Source organism: Echinops telfairi, unplaced genomic scaffold (assembly GCF_000313985.2).
Source record: "Echinops telfairi isolate 266 unplaced genomic scaffold, ASM31398v2 ScPeMD7_7469;HRSCAF=8507_0, whole genome shotgun sequence".
NCBI classification, from domain to species: Eukaryota; Metazoa; Chordata; class Mammalia; order Afrosoricida; family Tenrecidae; genus Echinops; species Echinops telfairi.
The window spans coordinates 83,385,448-83,406,775 of record NW_022111372.1 but is presented as its reverse complement, the minus strand read 5'-3'; the positions used below and the strand labels follow the sequence as shown (position 1 = coordinate 83,406,775).

Genomic DNA, 21,328 nt, shown 5'->3' with positions numbered 1-21,328 from the left:
GGTGTTGTGAGAATGATGACGTCAACATATGTACGAATGTGCTAGACGCAAATGACATATGTACAGATTGTGATGAGTTGTATGAGCCCCTAATAAAATGAATATTTAATAATAATAATAAAAAACACCAAAAATACGACAGCAAAAGATGGAAGCAGCCAAAATGTGGATCCGTGGATTAAAAAGGCATCGGCACATTCGTACAATGGAACACTATGCAGTCTGTGAAACACCTCTCAGAACGGATGGGCCTGGAGAGGACTGTGCTGAGAAAGACTGGGAAAGCACAGAAGGACAGAGAGCACAGGACACCACGCGTAGACAGAGTCAATGACAGGTTTCCCCACGGAGAGAAATATGTACACACACACCCCGTTATCGGGTATGGAAGGGAAAGGGAGAGGTGTAACGCAAAACAAAGATTGTCATTGTTGTTAGGCATTACCTGTTGTTGGGTGTTAAGGGCCGTAATGCAGAAAACCGTATGGCGCAGTTCTGCGCTGTTATCCAGTGTCACCGGTGACTATGGTTCAAAATCAGCAGCACACACAACAGGGAAACAGGTCTTCGCTCATTTCGCCCTCCCTTGCGCTCCCCTTGTTACTCTTCACTAGAGAGCCAAAGCCCAGTGCCGCTGGCAGTCAGTGCTGACTCACAGCAACCCTCTACATGGCTGTACATCTGCACTGGAGCACACAGCCTCGTGTTTCTCCTGAGGAGTGGCCGATGGATTTGAACTACTAATCTTGTGGACAGCAGTCCAATGCTTACCTGACAGGGCCACCAGGGCTTCTTTTCAGTAACAGTAAGGCCGATACAGCCAGCCAAACTCTCCCAGCCTCTTTTCTGTGCAAGGAAATGGGCGGCAGGAGCCTGGACCCCACTCAGAGTCTACACAACTCTTTCTGGGAAATGCTTGCTGGCATGTCCTCACCTTCTGCTTGGTCATGTCCAAGAGGCCCACGGAGTATCGGTCGCAGTTGAGGAAAGCACGGACAGTGTACAGGGCCTTGTGAAATTGTCTCTCGATGTCTGTAAGCTCTTCGAAAACCTTGCTCCCAGACCACAGCAATAGCTGAAGCAATTTTAAAGAGGAAACGAAAACGTTGCTGAAACACACCAAGCCAGTTAGCTAGAGATTACTGACAATAATTTCATAATATTCCCTAGAGTTGATCTCATTTAATTCTCACAGTGCTCCAGGAGATAGACAGGATAATGATTCCTTTTTAAAAAAAATTGTACAAGTATTTCTTTTTCTTAATTAAATTCATTTATTGGGGGCTCGTACAGCTGTTTTCACAATCCATACATTCATCAATTGTGTCAAGCACATTTGTCCATACGTTGAATGATTCCTATTTTATAGACGGAGAAACGGAGGTTCTGAGAGGCAAAGTGATTTCCTTATATCAGGTACAATTCTTTTCTTTCCTTTTTATATTGTGGGTCACTTATCAAAATAATAATATCAATGTAAACTACATGCCAATAAAACTGTTGGAGGAAACGTCTGAATAAATTTATCATAATAAGCTGAATAATAATAATATCAAATATTGACCACAAATGTCTCCATACAGTATCCCATTTACTATTGATTATAATTTTTGAGGATGGTACCATAATCACATTCAATTTTCAAATGGAAAGACTGAAAACCAGAAACTTGAAGGGGGCGAAGTGACCTGGCCAAGCTGATAAATGGATGAGCAAGGGTTCAAACCCCAGAGTTTCTGACTTGGAAATGCTTGTGCGTGCACTCCCTCGGGATACAGCTTTGTAAACATCCACTACTTCCTAACACTAGGGATGCTGGGTAGCGATTGTCTGGTAGTTTCCTGGTAGTTTCCTGTCTCTGCAGCTCTGACCACGTCAGTGCTTTAATGAAAAGACATATCGCGTCCATTCCCTTACCTGGCCACGGCGAGTCTCACAGTTGTGCAGATAACTCAAGTGGAACACCTTCATGATCAAGTTTGCAAAATTGAGATACTTCAAGAGAATCTGAAAATCAAGTAGCATGAGAGGAAGTAGATGAGAAGAAGAAATTCCTCTTCTAGCTCCTTCTACCCCCAGTAGATGTCTAAATATTTTAAAAGCTTCATCAGTAGCAATTTGGACAGAGGTGTCAGACTGCAGAAGCACAAAATGTTGAATTCTAAGGTTGTGAAATTTACAAACTATAGAATGTTGCTGTTAACAAAATCAAAACCAAACTCATTGCCCTCGAGTCCAGGACTCAGAGCCACTCGGTAGCACAGGGTAGAACTGGCCCTGTGAATTTCCAAGACTCACTCATTATGGGAGGACACCTTTTGGCTTGTGGCCCAATGCGTACTGCTACACCACCCGGGCTCCTGATGATGTTGACAGGGATATGTTCATTTTAAAAACAGCTGCTATTGACTGTTTGCAGAACCTGTGGTGAGTGGTAGAAGCCTCGGTGGCACAGGGGTGAAAGCATTCAGCTGCAAACTAAAAGCTCAGCGGCTTGGACCCACCCGGCATTCTCAGGAGAAAGATGGGCCTGTCCGCCTCTGGAAAAGAGTTACAGGCTCAGAGACCCTGTGCGGCTGTTCGTTCCGCTGGGAGTGGCAGTGGGGGGTTGGTGATTGGCACAGGATTTACAGGAGTCCTAATGGTGCGGTGAGTTCAGCGTGGGTTGGTCAAAGTGATTTTGGTGCACCGTTTCTCTGCGTATCTCAAGTGCCCTGTGAAGTGGATACAATTATCATCCCAACGTTTCACTAAGGAAACTGGTTGAGAGAAGTTGAGAACTTGACCAAATGAGCAGCAAGCTACTGGCGGTGCCAGAACCAATCACCCTGCCCTTCCGGACTTGGAAGGCCAGTGCATTAGCTATGATTCTGCTCTGCCTCCTTCGGAGAGCCCATCCTGCCTTACAAATGGAGACACGGAGTCCAGTCCAAATAACAAGGTCTGGGAGCCTTCGCGAGCTATGGGGAATCGCCAGCACGCGTTCCCGGGGTGGTTTCCAGGCGTCCTTACCTCTTCGTCTCTCTGGGTGAAGTGGGGTCCATCCACTTTGTTCACAGCCATGATGATGGCCACCACGTCCTTCCCGTTCATGATGGGGGAGGCCAAGATGTGCTTCGTCTGGTACTCCGTGAGCGTGTCCACGAAGTCACAGAAATGCTGGTCCTGCAGGAAGGCAGAGCTAAGCACGGGCGAGCTGATGAGGGACACAATCAATGAAAGGCCCCAGCAGCCTGAGACCCGTCCACAGTGGGGTGGGGAGAAAGGAAAGGGGAGGAGGAAGGCTCTCGATTCTCTAGAGCGGTGGTTCTCAACCTTTCTAATGCCACGATCCTTTCATACAGTTCTCCCAACCATAAAATTATTTTTGTTGCTACTTCATAACTGTAATTTTGCTACTGCTATGAATCGTATATGCAGGCTGTATTTTCATTGTTACAAATTGAACATAATTAAAGCATAGTGATTAATCACAAAAACAATATGTAATTATATATTGTGAAATATTTACTTCTAATTACAAATAATGAAATTTTGTCTTGGAGCATGGTGTGTATCAGCATCCAGATTAAGTTCCCATGATGATTTTACAGTACATGATTTTACATTTACCCAGTAATTATCATTCATGACGTGTCGTTTTACCTCCAATATTGCAGCTTTCAACACAGTAGCTACTTTCAACACAACAGCTTCTATCTACACAGTAGGTGCTCGCTACACGTGTGACTAGTCTGCATAAGTAGAGAGTACATTATGGCTCTAACCCTGTCTGTACGGGGTGTACGTGATGGGGTTGGTGCAATGATGTCATCGCGCCAGGTCCTTGTATGTGGGTGTGTCTGCATGTGGGCGTACCTGTCTGGAGACAGATAGAGAAGCAGTGTCTCGGTTCCTATGGTCTTAGGCTACCCCTGTGACAGGGTTGTTCGACCCCAAAGGGGTCGAGACCCACAGGTTGAGAACCACTGATCTAGGCGATGACGAAGCGAAAACATTTTCATCTGTTCTCCTTCAGCAGGCCACTTCTAAGATACCTTTTCAAAGGGCTCATCCCTCCTTAAATATTCCTCCATCGCGGAGGAGGGAGGGCAGTCAGAGATGATTCCTGCGCTGGGAGACCCACAAATCCAGCAGAAGCCCTTGTGAGACAGACCAAAACCCAGCTGTGGACCGGACGTGAGGGTGGGATTGTGGGTTGGGTACAACTGACTTTGCCTGGAGAAGAAGCTACCAAAAAAAAGAAGTCTTTCCTGACGTGGAGACAATTAAACCCAAACAAACTAGAAACTGAGCGAGCTAACGAGAACTCTTCAAAATCTGGACCTGCACCGTTGCATTTTATTGCCCCTCTAGCTGTCTAACGCGTGAGAGCGATAACTCTTGACAGGAGAAACCCAACCCAAGGAGCTTCACGGTCCTAAGACAGGCACTCCAGACCGGCCTGCCGCCCTGCTGCCTCTCAACGAAGGCTGGAGAAGACAAGACCTGGGTCCAGACCACTGCGCAAAGAGATTTGACCGTTAGCCTTTCACACAGTCTAATTACAGCACCAGGGGCCCTGGTGGCGTCGTGATTAGGGGTTGGGCTGCAATCCTCAAGGTCAGCAGTTCAAAACCACCAGCTGCTTCTCGGGAGAACGATGAGGCTTTCTACTCCTGGAAAGAGCTGTAGTCTCAGAAACTCACAGGGGCTGTTCTACTCTGCCCTATAGGGGTTGCTGTGAGTTGGCACTGACTCCATGACAGTGAGTTTTGTTAGTGAGCTACGGTACCCCACAGTGGATGAAGACACATGCCCCGTGCTAAGTGTTGAGGATCCTGGGGTGACAAAGACCCAGGCCTGCTCCCAGATGAATCGGTCATAGTAGTGCAGGCGGTCAGCACGTGGCACTAAGCTGCAGGAGAGCACACACCTCCACCCCAACTCGCAAAGCAGGCTGGAGGCCAGGCCGGCTGCCACACAGCTCCTATGGCTCGAATGAAGAAACAGAGCCCGAATAGTGCTGTCTTCATTTCAGAAGAATCCACCTCTCTGTTCCCTGGTAGCACTCTGTGAGGTTTCTCAATGGTCAACATTGCCTGGGACACGAGCCAGTCCAGACATGAGCAGTTCACACTGTTCTGAGTCTGGAAATTTATTCCACAGAGCTGGCTCGCAGGACCTTTCCAGAAGTGAGTCAGCAGGATCTCCGGGGATTCAGGAATCCAGGGTGGGATACTCTACTTGTATGTGTGTCTTCTGTTGCCACGGGATTGGAAAAACAGGCCGCAGCTCGCTGTCAAAGAGGCTTTAAACCAGGTGAAGGGTAAAGGAATTAGGAGATGCCTGCAGTGCTTGAATTGTTATTTGAGGATTAAGCTAAATCGCTAAGGAGGCATTAGCCAAGAAGCGGTTTCTATGTCATTCTCAAGGATACTTACTTACTGAGGAGTCCCTGGGTGGGGCACTCTCAGATCCATGTCATAAAAGCAGATCAGTTGTGCAATATTCACCTTCGTCAAGAACAAGCCCTCAGGCCTCACCCGAGGCTGCTCCTAAGAGTCACAAGGACCCTCTTTCTCACCGACTTCCAGGCTTGGAACATCCTTACAGGTACACCAGGTCCAACTGGCCTCTCTCCTGCCCTTCAGCTACCAACAGAATGGGGCAATCATTGTCACCCCTCAGTTTTCAGCACGAAGGGTAAACACACACAAACCCCATGCCACAGAACCTCGGATTCTTAGCGGCAGAAAGGGCTTGGGATGCCACTGAGCTCAGCTGGCTTATTTTGAAGCCCAGGGACCTGAGCTGCAGCTAGAGGAAGTCCAATATCATTCACTCACTCAATCAGCGTTGACAGGGTGTCTTCTGCAGTCTGGGTCCCACTCTAGACCCCTGGACTATCGCAGGGAACAGAGAGGAGAACAATTTTGCCCTACTGAAGCAAACATTCTAATAGACAGACAACCAACAGCCAAAAATTCAACTACCATCGAGCCGATGCTGACTCATCGTGACCCTGGGGGTTTCTGAGACTGGAACTCTTTACCAGAGTAGAAAGTCCTGTCTTGCTCCCTGGGAGCAGCGGGTGATTTCGAGCTGTGGACCTGTGGCTACCAACCCAAGAAGCAAGCGCTATGTCAGCAGGGCTCCTCACATCACTGGGCCTCCTCTCTCTCAGGGTGGAGTGCTTTGAAGGAAACGGCAGGGTGGTGCTATCAGAAGGAACGGAGGGATGGTGGGTAAGGTGCTTTTAGAGCGGTATTGTGGTCAGGGAGCTTCTCTACAGAGGGGCTGCTGAGCTGATTGCTGAAGCATGAGGAGGAGCCAGGAGGAGCAAGAGCCCCCGATGGGTGAGGAATACACCCCACTGGGGGCAAAGACTAGGAGAAGGGAATGGGCTGCTCTGCTGTGTGGAACAGAAAGACCAGAGTCGCTGAAGGAGAGGGAGGGAGTGGGAGTGCGGAGCACAAGCCAGACAACAGGCAGGGACCAGAGCAAGCAGGGTCTTGGAGGCTATGGGGAGTTGAGATTTTATTCCAACAGCAATGCCCCACAGCTTCCCATGCCCGGATTTCCCAATTCTCCTTTCAAGCATCCACCATGCCAAGTTCCATTGTAACCCCGTAATACAATTTGCTCCTTAGTGAATAATTTGGGCCCTAGGTCTCACAGGAAGGAACAAAGCACAGAGGCAGAGCCTCTGGCAATGACGGTCTGCTCAGGTCCAGTCTTCAGGAACGGGACCTCCCGAGGAAGGTCCCTCATTGATGCCCTCATCAAAAAACTAATGACACTCTGCCCTCGGCCCTGGTGGAGCGCTCCTGTGGGAGAAAGGGTGCAGAAGGAATACACCAATCAGTAGCTATCGACTGGAAAGTCAGGGTGCCAGGATTAGGACATAAAAAACATCGATGTCCAGTGAGATTTGAGTTTCAGATACACAAAGGAACCATTTCTAAATATTAAGTATGTCTCCATATTGCAAGGGACACACTGCTTTGATACTGAAGCATCACACTTTGCTTATTTGCAAGTCAGACTTAACTGGGCACTCTGGATTTCACCTGGCCACCCTCCTGGCAGGTTTTCCCAAAGAGATCCCAAAGTTGAGTAAGCATTTTCTAGGAGTTGGGCCCCGGAAAGCCTCTCGGTTCACGGTTTCACATTCTTAAATGCACCGATGGCCGCCTTTCTCAGACTTATTTTTGAAAGTGCTGGAGAAAGGCTGCGAACATGGTATGTGTACCTGTCGGGGGCCCAGGTCCAGGCTGCATACCCTCCTCCTGCAGCAGCCATCCCCCGGTCGGTCGGGTACACAACCTGCATCCTGCCCAGCATCCTGAGTGAACGAAGTTTCTCCAAAGGAATCAGGAAAGAAGCAAACTCATGCCAACACCAAGGACACGAGGCTGGCCGCCCAGACGGACTCAGACCCGAGAGCCCCCAGGCTGCACTCGTGAAATGAACATTGAGACCTGGTTGGACAGGAAACAGTAGGCCGGCCCGGGCTCGAGGACTCAGGAAACCCTCAGGCCCAGACCTGTTAGAAGTAGATGTGCTTCCTGACTTCTCACTGCCTTCCCACCGGGGTCTGCAAGGCCCTCCGCCCTTCTAGTCCATGCTTCCCCGTGAAGAACTGAATCTCCAGAGAGGGCTGCGGGAAGACAAGCTGCCCTTCTCTGAGTCCCACTCCGCTCTGGTAGAGCGTCCATCACAGACCACAGAAGGACAGTGACCATCACGGGGAATAGGAGCAGCCACCAGCAGCCATTGGGGAATGTCAGGAACGGTGCTCAAGGAGAAACCACTTTCTCGCTTAATCCTTACAAGACTGGGAGTTAAAAGTGATGGCCCCCATTCCACAAACAACGAAAGGAGCCCCGAGCGGCTGAAGAGCCTGACAAGGCTGTATGCTTAAAAAGGGTCAGAGTCATGCGAGCCAAGATGCACACTCAGACCTGTCTCTCAAAGGGCATGCTTTTGGAACGCCTCACGCTGCGGGACCCACCATGCTGGTGGCGCTGGTGGCTCCAGCCCAAGACTGGCTCCGTGACGGAAAAGACTTGGGGACTTACTCCCATAAAGATTTCAACCCTATGGGGCTGTCCTACACGGTCCCTGGGGTCACTGGGAGTCAGAGTCTACTGGGCAGCACACAGCAGTGATCCCAGGCAAGGCGTTCTGGTGGCGATGTAGGCAAGCCCTGGCTGCTAACAGGAACGGGGCAGTTTGAACTCCCAGGAGCTCTGTGAGATAAAGACCGGTGATCTGGTCCAGATCTCCTGTCACATGGAGTCACTGTGTGTCAGATGTACTTGATGTTATCTGCTGTAACAACAACAACCACCAGAGTCCCAAGCCCCCGTTTTCTACTGAAGGAGGAAGCACAGAACCGTGGAAGGGTTACGGCCAAAGTGCCAGGATTCTTATCGGTCGTCTTCCCCTTCCTATCGGCGTGACCCCGGCCAAGCCCTTCCTGGGTTTCGGTTTCATTGTCTGTAAAGCAGGAATAATGACGGCGACTGTTGTCTGCAGTTAAGATCTAGAGAGAGCGGACTGAAGAAGAACCCTAATCCGCTTGGACAAGTCCTCAGCAAAGTCTTGGGAAGAAAGAGGAAGGGGAGCCCAGTGTGTCTCAAACAACACCTCTCCCCGCTGGGGCTGAGTCTGTGCTGCTTCTATTGCCTGGGATCCTGGGACACAAAGACCACCCACTGGAATGCCTGAGTCAGGGCACCCATATGTGATGGGCTCCCAACTTTCTGGAGACCTTGGGCAAGCTCCTTCATCTCTTCCTGCCTCCGGTCTCCTCATCCAGAAAGTGGGGCAATTCATCAGAAAGCTCTCAGAAGCCTCCTCCCTGGCCATTTCCGCGAACCTACATCTGCAGGGAGGGGCAGTGGCAGCTCAGTGGTAGGATGCTCCCCTTCCAAACGCGAGATCAAGGTTCAGTTCTTAACCAGTGCAGCTCAAACACAGGCACCAGCCTTAGCGCAGCAGGGATTGCATGCACCATCCTCAGCTCACCCTTGCGCGCACCACCCTTAGCAGGCACCCCCCTTAGCGCAGCAGGGATGTGATGCTGCGCAGATTTCAGCAGAGCTCCCAAACTAAGTCTCGGAAGAAAGGCCTGATCATCCATTTGTGGATATCAGTCGGTGAAAAACGCTATGACCCACAATGATCTACCTCACTGCCCTAGGGTCACTGAGAGTCAGGGGCTGGCTCAAAGGCGGGGAGCAACAGTAGGAAATAAGCAGCAACCACTGCCATAGGGAAAAACCTTCGTGCTATCAAGTTGATTCAAGACTCATGGAGACCCTTTAAGACAGAGTAGAACTACCCTTTGAGGTTTCCAAGACTGTCCATTTTTATAGGAGTAGGCAGCCTCATCTTTCTCCCATACAGTGACTGGTGGTTTTGAACTGCTGACCATGTAGGCACTGTGCCACCAGAGCTCCTGGTGACATAATGGGTTATAAGTTGGGCTGTTAGTTGCAGGTCAGCAGTTCAAACCCACCAGCTGATTCATAGGAGAAAGATAAGGCTTTCTTCTCCCACAAAGATTTACAACCTCAGAAACTGACAGGGGCCATTCCACTCTGTGCTGTGGGTCACTGTGAGTCATCATCAACTCAGTGACAGTGGCTCGTGGCAACCCTGTAGGACAGAGTAGAACGGTCCCTTTGCGTTTCCAAGGCTGTAAATCTTTGTAGGAGTCGACAGTCTCCTCTTACTCTTGCAGAGCATCTGGCAGGTTCTAACTACTGACCCTGTGGTTAGCAGCCCAAAGCACAGCTTAGTATTCCACAAGGGCTCCTTTCAAATGCATAAGGTGGGCGCAAAATCACAAAATATCTTGGCTGACCCCTGGAAATGTCTGACCCAGCCTCCTTGCATGGCTGCAGTAAATGAGACCCATGCTGGCCCTGCCATTACGGGGCCACCGTTCTCTCGGGTGAGCATGCCATTGCAGAAATCACCGTTCCTGGATTCAGGACTGTTGATGCCACTTCTTTACCGAGTGCCTGCTCTGAGCCCGACATTGTCCTGGATCCTGGGATAAAGTGAGCCTTAAGGCAGGCTTGATTCCTGGCTTCCAGGGTATATTGCAAGAAATGATTTGAAGAAGGAGAGTATAACAGAAGTACCAAGGAGAGCCTCCTTGGGGAAGTGGCCTTTAAGCTGAGATCTGAAGAATGGGTTGGAATTGGTTCAGCAGGGGATTTTGTGGGAAGCAGAGCCAGAAAGACAGTGTATGGGGACACATTCTCTATGTCCATATGTGAAGGAGTCTGGGAGCCCGGGGGTCCCAAGGAAGGAGACCTTCACGTTTGCAGGTTGGAGATGTGTTCCACTCACATTCTCCTAAGTAAAAGTTATTACCCATGATGTCTCCCCGCCCCCCTCCTATAATAATGCCAATTTTAAGGTGCTACTTGCAAGCCCATGGTTGCTGCAATATAAGCATGAAGGTTACCTGCTTGAAGGCTATTTGCCTGATGGTATCAGCCATCAAAAGCAGTCAGACCATCTAACCATAAGTATGCCCCACTCCCTTCTAATATGGATCACAGATGGGTCCCTTGGAGAAGAGCTCAGAGACACCTAAGGTCAAGCCAACTCACGGAGGACCACAGTTAGTTAGACCGCCATCTTCACTCGAGAGCCCACCCATCCTGTTAGGTCTGTGCCTTCCTGTCAGATGGGTGCCTCTGGTGCCTCCCCTTCCTACTGCGTGCATACCCCTAGCTCGTCCCTCTCTGTCACATGTTACGTGTATGCCTCCATTACAATCCCTTCCTGTAATGTATGTAAGCACATATTACGGCCTCATTCTAGTTCTGGTCTCCATTGGAAGAGGTGAGTCCCTGCATGCCTTGTCTCATGTCCCTTTAATGTACCCCTCAATCACACACCTGCCCCCCTTAGGACCCATCTGGATGAGGGCCTGGGTCTCACAGGGTTGGTTGGGTTTTTTTTTGGGGGGGGGGGCCGGGGGGGCGGCATTTCTGAAGGTCAGCAAGGGGAAGTAGAGTGGCTAAAGTACCCAAAGAGAAAGCAGACCAGGAGGTGCCATGGTGAGGTGCCCTGCTGCTAACCAGAAGGCAGGCAGTGCGAACTCCTCGGTCACTCTGCAGGAGAAACTGTGACAGGCTGCCTCCCTCAGGACCACAGCCTTGAAACCCCATGGGGCATCTGTCCTGTAGGCCTCCCCTGGGTTCAAATAGACGCAACAGCAATGGGTTACCAAAGAGATCCTTGTCAGAGCGGTCACCAACCCCCCACAGGGCTCTGAGCCAAGTGGTCGGGTGTCATGAATGAGAGCGGCAACCATCCAATGCCTTCGGTTGTGAGGCATGAGGACAACCACGTCCTCTCTGTGATGCGCCTTCCAAAAATGCAGGACCTGACTCCAATCCCCTGCAAACAAATGCCAGTGGGGCCCACTTCTGCAAGAGCCGGGGTGCTAGCGGCTAAGTGCTTGGCTACTCACCCGAAGGCTGACGATTTGAGTCCACCCAGAGGCACCCTGGGAGAAAGAACCGGCAATCTGTTTCTGAGAAATCAGCATGGAACACCCTCTGGAGGACCCTTCTACTCTGAGACATGTGGGTTACCATGAGCCAGAATCACCTCAATAGCTACCAGCACCCCCGCCACCGCTGCCAACCTGCAAAAAGGTCAGTTTCATGAAAACAGAGACCGACTGTGGGACTGTCCCAGATACGAGGATACTGCAGACATGGGACCCTCGTGGCCATGTTTGAGGCCGTTGGCCAAACCCAGATCTGAACTGTTTACTCGCTAACAGGACTGCATCGGTGCCATGGCATCGTGCTTGGGAAGGCAGAGGCTCAATGGACAAAAGGAAGACCCCCACGGAGATGGATGGGCACCATGGCAGCAACAGTGAACCTAAACGCTGGGATGACTGTGAGGATGACCCAGGAAGGTGGAGTTTTTCGTTCTGTTGTAAACGGAGTTCCTATGAATCACAGCCACCTACACGCCGCCTAACAACCACCACCACCTGTGCCGATGTCACAGTTCCGGGTTTGACACAAAGTCATGGTTCCTTGATGACAACTAATAACAATGAGGTCAGGAAAGCCTAGGTAGAACTTTAACATGATAAATAAATAAAAGCACCCCCCATCACCATGAGCCCAGTCTTGGGAACGGCAGCTCCCAACCCTAGTTGATCCCCTAGCCCCACGTAGACTTTCCTCTAAAGGTAAAGAAAATACCTCTCCAGTGTTGGGGACGTTGACGATCTTTTTGGACTGTGCCACGTGGCCCACCACACCCATGTCCAGAGGGAAGACAATCTCCGAGTCAGGTACCACCAGGCACTCCTCCAGGACTGCATCCTTGTGGACGTTGAAGAGTCTGGTGGCCAGTTCCGGGATGCCGTTGCGAGTCCTGTACATGAACAGGCTCATGCGGTCTGCCTGTAGGAGGAAGCATAGCTTCTTCATGACATTGAAGACGGATTTCTCGGTCTGCAAATTCTCCTGGAAATCCCGCAGGAGGTCAAAGATGATCTCACTCTCTTCCACGCTGCTCAGGGGGTGATAGGTGCTGAAGTCCACAGCTGCCTCTTTGGCCCCAAGGAGGTCTGAGATGACCTTGCCCCGATAATGGAGGTTGTAATATTGTTTGGCAAAGCCAACATTGGAGTCCAGGAACTTCTCTACTTCTTCCTCTGTTACTTCCCCCATGGCTGGGAATTCAACCGGCCACTTGCGTGGAGGGGCTGAGACGGGCAGTTCTGCGGTCCCAGCCAATCAAGTCAGAATGCACACCACTCCAGGGTGGACTTCGCTGGTCTTTGTGAATCTCATGGGGATGGTCACATAAGAGAGGGAGTCAGCTTGGGGGATTAAGTCATTAATATTGCCCAAGAACAAGGATTATGAGGATCAGTGCGTTCCAGACACTGCTGGGCCCCAGCTGGGATCTGTGAGAGTTCTCTTTTTGACCTTGGTCTACTAACAGCGGAGACGTAGGTGGGCTATCCCACCAAAAAAGGGGAGGCATCCAAAAGTCTAGCATTTAATATTTAGGAGATTTGTTTGCCTCCTCCTGGAGGGTCAGAAGATGTAAAAACTCTCGCCTGCATTCCTCCGTGGCGGGATGGCTGCGCTGGATGTGACTGTCGCTCTCTCTGCCACATGCGTGGTCAGTTTGCACATTCATCACACGGCCTCTCAAGCCTGCCCTCTGGAGCGAGATTTCCCAGTCTCTGCGTTAATGTCTTTCCCAGCTTTAGAGTTCAACGATGCACTAATTTTAGAATTCTAAGTACTCTCATAAGAGACCTCTTTTATAATTTTTCTTTTATTAAAAAAGCAAAAAACAAATAAAAATTAAAAAGCAATATGTATCTACTGTTGGAAATATACAGTAGAACAACAGTTAAAATCAGCCCATGACCCTCTGTCTTAGTTACCTAGGGCTATTATGAAAGAAACACCACAGGTGGATTGCTCAACAAACAGGTCGGGGGCTAGAAGTCTCTGTGTGGCCTTGGTGGAAAGTCTTGTTTCTCTCCAACACCTCCTTTCAGGGAGATTTTTCATGTGTCTTGGCATCAGTGTCTCCTCTCTCTCTCTCTTTCTCTACAATTTGAGTGAAATTTTACAGAGCAAATTAGGTTCCCATGCAACAACGTATACATTTGTGTGTGTGTGTGTGTGTGCTTCAGAGAGAGAGAGAGAGACAGAGAGAAACATAGTAGTTGTAATTTTCTCGATGTAACAATACTCCTGCTACTTCTTCCTTGGGCTTTCTCTTTCCATTCGTCTTTTTCCCTGTCTCTTCCTGCCTTCTGAGTTTCGTTTTGGGGGGATTTTCTTCTTTCTTTTGGGAGGGTGGGGAAAATGCTCCTCTTTTGGTCCCACATGGTTGTGGGGTGGTGACCCCCAACCATAACATTATTTCCGTTGCTACTTCATAACTATAGTTTTGCAACTATTATGAATTGTTATGTAAATATCTGATATGCAGGATGTATTTTCATTGTTACAAATTGAACATAATTAAAGCATAGTGATTAATCATAAAAACAATATGTAATTATATATTGTGAAATATTTATTTCTAATTACAAATAGATGAATTTTGTCTTGAAGCATGGTGTAGCATGGATAACAGTTTTAATATAACAATAGTAAACTACGTCGCTACATTTTGCAACAGTGTAAAAAGCCAAAATCAGAACATCAGAAATGTGTTTTCCAATGGTCTTAGGCGACCCCTGTGAAAGGGTCATTCAACCCCCAAAGGGGTCACGACCCACAGATTGAGAACCATTGCTCTATAGTGTTACAATGAGTTGGAATCTAATTGATGGCAGTGGGCTGTTGATCATGTTCTATTACTTTTTAATATCATTTCTCAAACGCAAGCTCTTTGAGGTTAGTAGGAAAATACTAGCCACTGTTTGATGACCCAGTCTAGGTGCTTTCCCCTCAGAATGCCCACCATTCTGTTAAGAATATAAGGATCTGTCTTGTAGGAAAATCGATGTTTACCTCATTTTTCAATGTCAGAATTTTTAATCTGTCAGACTATGGAAGATAAGTTGTTCACTCTTAATTATTTGTTAGAGAGGAATAGTAGAGCTACTATTTGCACTGGTTCACCTCCTAACATACCTCTTTTGTTTTCAGATGTTAGTGGAAAAATCCAGGAAATATAATTTTAAAAGACAAGAAGCTTCTTAACTTTGGGGACGATGGGAGAAGGGATGGGCTGCCGGCAGGTTTGGGGAGATGGTTTCTAGCTCATAATGGACCATAGGACAGAGTAGAATTGCCCCTTTCAGCTTCTGAGACTTTAAATCTTCGCAGGAGTAGATAGCCCCATCTTTCTTGCAAGGAGCAGCTGGTGGATTCAAACAGCTGATTTTGTGGTTAGCAGAGGAAGAATCCACAACTAGGCTGTTTTAGCAAACTAGCTGCCATTGAATTGATTCCAACTTCTAGAGAGGCCCCATAGGACAGGGTGGAATTGCCCTGTGGGTTTCTGAGACTGTAACTCTTTACAGAAGTAGAAGGCCTTGCCTCCCACAAGCCCTGAGGAGGCTGTTGCAACATTCCCAGAGGAATGAGGAACTGATTTAGGAGGGAAGTGGAGAGAATGGAGATGCGTGAGTGGGCCTAGACACAGGGTGGATGATATGCCTGCTGCCTGGGAGGGAGGGCTGGGGAACAAGAAAGCTTGTGAGTTTGGGTCATCTGTGTGTCACAGGGCCTGTAAGAAAGCCAGCACGGAGTGGCCCCGTCAGGACACTCCATTGACCTTAAATGTTTACTACATTCCTTGTGGGAGGCCTGCCCCTCCTGGCTTGCCAAATCCCAAGCCTCTGAAACCAGAGAAGGAAAGAGCTTCCCAGGCTCCCTCGCTTGTACTTGGAACTTCCTAACAGCCTTGCTGGTCTCCACCCTCCTGTCATATTTACCTTGGCTCACTCTCTTTATTGCATTTGTCTTTGCCCTTGACCTAGAGTTGATATCAAATCCTAGTATCCTGCTACCTGTTGATTTAGTGACTTTTCCAGTTATTTGGGTTTCCTGTTGCTTGGCTCGTCTATGAAGGACTTTGTTTTACTTTGTGGGTCTCGGGGGCCATGGATGAGCCATGGAAACGTGTGTCCTTATGTGCAATTTGACCTGAGGTGCATTTTTCTGAAGCTCAGGTACTAAAAGGTATCTGTAACTCAAAAAAAGAAAAGAAAAGTTAGGAGTCCTTGAGTAACACTGAAAAGTCAGGTAACATCAAGTCCTAAATAGAAGCAAGGCACGAGACACACCTGAGCTTTGAGACCAGATGTGACTCACTGCAGAAACGGTGCAGGAGCCACATCGGACCTCCTCTGGCTACACTGAGGAGCAGTGGAATTCACCTCCACGCCAGCCCAAGGCCGACGGTACACGGCCTAGGTCAGACATGCCTCCAGGCTCCTTCTCTCTTTACCCTTTTCTGATACCAACCATCCCTTCCTAGACACTCGACTTTTCTCCCAGGTTTCATAACCCTTTGCAGCGGCCTCATAGACAACATGCACAATTATGGGGCTTATTGGGGAAGCTCACAGGTTACCACAAACCAGGACCAGAAAATATTAAGCATACCGTCATTGGTCCACAGGGATACCTATCTTTGGCCAACAGCCAGCCAAGTTTCTCTCACGAACTTTCAGCCTTTCAGCCACATGGACACTTAGCCTCTGCCTCTATGGGCCAAGACGCTGCCTACTGCATCAATTCACCGTGTCACAGTCTCAGGGTGTAGCCCCTCTGCTCTGTCTCAATGTGATTCCACAGCTCTATCCCATGGTCTCTGTGCCGTAGCCTCTGTGGGCTCTGGTCTTGGCTTCTGCCACTTCAGGCAGGGATCTCGAACATGCTCCCCTGGTATCCCTTCTTCCTTGATGGTCCCGGGATTCTGTCTGTTCCTGCTTCTGAGATGGCTCTCTCAGACACAGAGGAGTAGCAACTAAAACGGACCAATCTCCTCTCTTAGTCTTTCAAGCATCCTATTTTCATGGTCCCATCCAATCATTTGGTAAGGATACAGAGCTATCGATAGGTGAGCCATATTAAGAAGTTTAAAAAAGCACTTTTTTTAGAAAGAGAAATTTTATTTCACCACATTTATAAACTCTCACTTTGCAATTGGGCAAGTTTCTTAACCTCTCTGGTTGGTTTCTTCGTCAGTACATTGTAGATACCAGTGATATTTATTTTATAAAGTTGCCATGAGGATTAGAGGCCGTATGATAGCTAAAATTTCATGTCAACGTATCTGGTCCGGGATTCTCAGTGATTTGGCAGTTAGACCTAGTCCTCCCCACAATGAGATCTAACACAATATAAGCATGTCCATTATGAGATCTGCTTTGAGTAGCCAGACAATTGAAAAGCAGTTACCTTATGTGTGTACCTGCTTCCCATGTAAGTGGACACCGTGGGAAGACTTGCTTGCTTTTGCTGGTTTACATTTTGCAGCAGGCTCATTAACGTCTGCTTCTTTGGGTTTGAGCCAAGAGCCTGCCATATTGCCTGCTGATCCTGGGAGCCATCTGACCTGCCAACCTTGGAGCCATTCACCTCCGCAGCCACACACCTGGCATGTTCCTTCGGAAGGGCTCATTGGCCCTTCAGCTGCTCATGTAGGAGGAGCCTCCAGCCTGACTTTTGACCCAGATTTGGAACTTGCCAGCATCTACAACTATTTGAACCATTTTCTTAATATAAAACTCTATCTCTCTATCAAAAACTCTCTATACTAGTTTTGCTTCTCTAGAGAACCCAGCCTAAGACAGATAGTTTTTGTAGCAAACCTGGTTGGTTGGTGGCCAGCTCTCAATAAATGTAGTTCAAAATGAGAGTAATCTGAGCTAGGTAAGTGGCAGTGATGTTTTGTGGAAAGCAGAAGTAATGCAACGATACCTACTTTTCTATTTTTGCAGCCAAAATATTTATTTTTCTCTTCATAAAAGGTTTCATTGTGTTGTAGAAAACTGAGAACATTAAAGTAACCAAAAAGAATACATGAAAACTCATCATCCAGAGAAAAATTTGGTGGAAACTCTATTTTTCAAACATATTAATATCATTTTTAAAATGAAACAAAATTTAAACAAAAATGTATTATATTTAACAATATGTGTGGACAACTTTCTGTGTCATTAAATGCTCTTTTACCACCTGATTTTTCTTAATGGACTTGATTGACTCCCGTGGTGACTGTACCAGAATTTATTTAACCTCCTTCCAACTATAGGAGCCCGGGTGGCATAGTAGTCACACTCTGGGCTGTTAACTGCAAGGTCGGTAGTTTGAAGCCACCAGCTGCTCCACAAGAGAAAGATGAGGCTTTCCACTCTTGTAAAGATTTACAGTCTCAGAAACCCAGAGGGGGCACGTCTGTTCTTTCCTACAGGATCTTGTGAGTCAGAATCAACTCAATGACAGTGAGTTTGGTTTTAGAAATTACTTTCAATTATTGGTTATTTAGGTTGTTTCTTGTCTTTTCCTTTTTGTTATTATTGATGAACATGTTTGTAGTTGTATCTTTTCTCACTGGCCTGGTTATTTTCTTATCTTGATCAAAAGAGAACAAAGTCATAACTAATCCTTCAGGGCATTGCCTTGGGTATCACAAAAGAACGAGAGCTCCAAGTCCCCCCTCCATGCAAGAACACTTTGTTCTATCAAACTGGCATTCATGATGCTCACTCTCCCAACACAATCGCTGAAGACAAAGTGGGTGCATAAGCAAATGTGGTGAAGAAAGCTGATGGTGCCCGACTATCAAAAGATATAGCGTCTGGAGTCTTAAAGGCTTGAAGGTAAACAAGTGGCCATCTAGCTCAGAAGCAACAAAGCCCACATGGAAGAAGCACGCCAGCCTGTGCAATCACGAGGTGTTGAAGGGATGATGTATTGGGCATCATCAGAACAAATAATCATATCATTGTGAATGAGGGGAAGTGTGGAGTGGAGACCCAAAGTCCATCTGTAGGGAATTGGTCGTGGGGAGTAGACGAGCCAGTCAGGGCACACCTTACAAATCTGGCTAGACCAGAGGGTGTACACTGATACAGATAGGAACTGGAAACAAAGGGAATCCAGGACGGATGGTCCCTTTAGGACCGGTGGTGAGAGTGGTGATACCGGGAGGGTGGAGCAAAGGTGGGGTGGAAAGGGGGAACCGATGACAAGGATCTACATATAATCTCCTCCCTGGGGGATGGACAACAGAAAAGTGGGTGAGGGGAGATGTTGGACAGTCCAAGATATGACAAAATAATAATTTATAAACTATCAAGGGTTCATGAGGGAGGGGGGAACGGGGAGGGAAGGGGAAAAATGAAGAGCTGATGCCAGGGGCTTACGTGGAGAGCAAATATTTTGAGAATGATGAGGGCAATGAATGTACAAATGTGCTTTACACAATTGATGTATGTATGGATTGTGATAAGAGTTGTATGAGCCCCTAATAAAATGATTTTTTTTAAAAAAAGAATAAGAGCTCAAGTCAAGAACCGATGGTAGAGGGACGATTTTAATGCAAAGATTACCTTCCCTTTGGGTGAGCGTCTCCCCCAGCACCTCACAGTTATCTCTGAAAGAACCAACTGGGGATGCTGGAGCTTGTGGCCACCGTGAAACCTCAGGCACCGATCTCTTTCCGTACTCCTTACCGGGCTAGAAGAATCACATTTCTTTTCTTTTGCCAAATCAAATTATGTGCCTCCAAACTTCCATCCCACACACCTACAGGACATTCAATCCAGGTAATTATCCAGACCTCGGCCTGACCCCGGGATCACGTGAAGGCCTAGTTCAGGACTAGGAGACAACCTCTGTCCCTGGAGCCACACTGCTACTACCAATATGCCCCTCAAAGGTCAGATGTTCTTCTGAGACCGCTTTCCTCCAGGCTCCAGCCTCCCGGGGGCACCTCTCCAGGGTAGGAACGCAGGTCCTTGCTACGCAAACCAGTTGCCATCAAGTTGATTCTGACTCACAGTGGCCTCGTGTGTCTGAAAATAGAATTGTGTTTGATAGGATTTCCAAGAACGGATTCCTTTGGAAGTAAACTGCCAGGCTTCTGTGGGTAGATTCCACCCTCCAACCTTCTGGTAAGCAGAAGAGGGCAATAGCTACTGACACCAAGGATCCTGCAAAGACCGATGAGCTTCTCATTCTTGGAGGGGGGCATGAGAAAATCTCTTCCTCATGGACTCCTTGGTCCCCATCCTTGATGAATTTCCTTGATGAAACAGTAGAGTTTCCTCTAAAGCTACAGGAGGAGGCTTCTAGTCCTGAGCCTGTGCGTGACTGCTATCTACCTGCCGCACAGTCATCGTGAGGAATCAACCCCATGCGAGGAACTAGGCGGAAGAGGAGAGAGGAAATATACTTATCAGTGATCAAAGAACTCTTTGTAACATCACATAAATAGAAGCAGTTAAATGTCGGTCGCTGCTCACAGGCGGTGGAGTGCTATGCAGCCGCTGTGGCCATCTTTGGCGGCAGCATGACCGCCCCTCCTCTGGGTCCTAATGACAGTGACTGTGACGCAATTCCCCTGGAGACGTGGGGTGGATGTCCCCCCTCTGAAACCAGGCCGCTTTGATGAATGTCTCAGCCCACAGAGTGCAATGGCCGTGAGGCTGTGTGGCTTTGGGGACCCCATCAGAAAAGGCTATATGCATCTGACCTGCTGGTGAGAACCCTGGTTCTTGGAGGCGTTCGCAGCCTGGCGGACCTGAGGCCGCCATAGTGGGAGGGAGGTCAAACTATCCCACTCGGAGAGACACAGGAGAGGCCCTGAGAAGGGCAGAGAAAGAGATGGCCAACAGCCTTCAGCTGTCCCACGGTGTCCTCGCTGGATCTGCTCTCTGTGTGGCTGTCTGAGAGCCCTTGATGGGGAGCTCTTACCAGATCCCTAACCCATAGAGTCACAGTTATTGCTGTTCCATTTTGGAGTGATTTGTTGTACAGCCATATGAATAGGCTTCAGAAGGTTTGTGGACAAATTCTGTTATCTTTTAACTCCAGTTTTTCCACGAACTTTTGGAAGGTCCCTCATAAGTAGCCAGAACTTCAGCTCTTTAGACACAGATATGAAGTTGTCTTTGAGATATATATATTTTTTAATTCATAACTGTATTTAATAAGATCCTTTTGTAAAATGTGTGTTTGTATATTCATAGAACAAGTGGTTTTCCAACCCTAGATATATTAGAATCTCCTTGGCGGGACTTTGAAAAAAGATCTACACCCGAACCTACCTATACAAATTAAATCCAAGTATCTGGGGGCAGGGCCCAAACAGTGGTGTCTTTTAAAAGTTCCCCCAAGAGATTCTAAGGTGTAGCCAGAATTGAAAATAGCTGGCATAGAATAACAGAGCCCTGGTTGTGCTGTGGGTTAGGACTTGGGCTACTAGCTATAAGGTTGGTAGTTCAAATCTTCTAGTCGTTCCATGGGAGAAAAATGAAATTGCTCCAGTGTGGATTGACAGTCTCAGAAAGCCTACGTAAGGGCATCGTGGTGTGCAAAGTGGCCTGCTAACCTCAGGTCAGCAGTTTGAACCCACTAGCTGTTTTGTGGGGGGAAAGATGCAACTTACTGCTTCCATAAAAATGTACAGCCTTGAAAACTCCAAGTGGCAGTTCTATTCTATAGGGTCACTCCGAGTCAGAATCAACTTGATGGCAGTGCATGAGCGATGGCAGAATCCACCATGGCGATGGGTTTGGGTTGTGCTGTAAAAGAGCCCTACACAGCAACACAGAAAACTGGTACGATGTTTG

General features: G+C 48.1%; 1 protein-coding gene across 1 annotated transcript in view; it reads right to left on the bottom strand.

Annotated features, from left to right (window-relative positions):
- PDE6A (phosphodiesterase 6A) overlaps nt 1–12,713 on the bottom strand; it is an 87,643-nt gene extending 74,930 nt beyond the window's left edge. The window contains exons 1-4 of the mRNA XM_004696720.2: nt 12,240–12,713; nt 3,013–3,165; nt 1,918–2,007; nt 935–1,075 (exon numbers count right to left, since the gene is read on the bottom strand). Of these exons, the coding sequence (XP_004696777.1) occupies nt 935–1,075; nt 1,918–2,007; nt 3,013–3,165; nt 12,240–12,713 (858 nt within the window). The remainder of the gene's footprint in view (nt 1–934; nt 1,076–1,917; nt 2,008–3,012; nt 3,166–12,239) is intronic.
- Between the last annotated feature and the right edge of the window lie 8,615 nt (nt 12,714–21,328).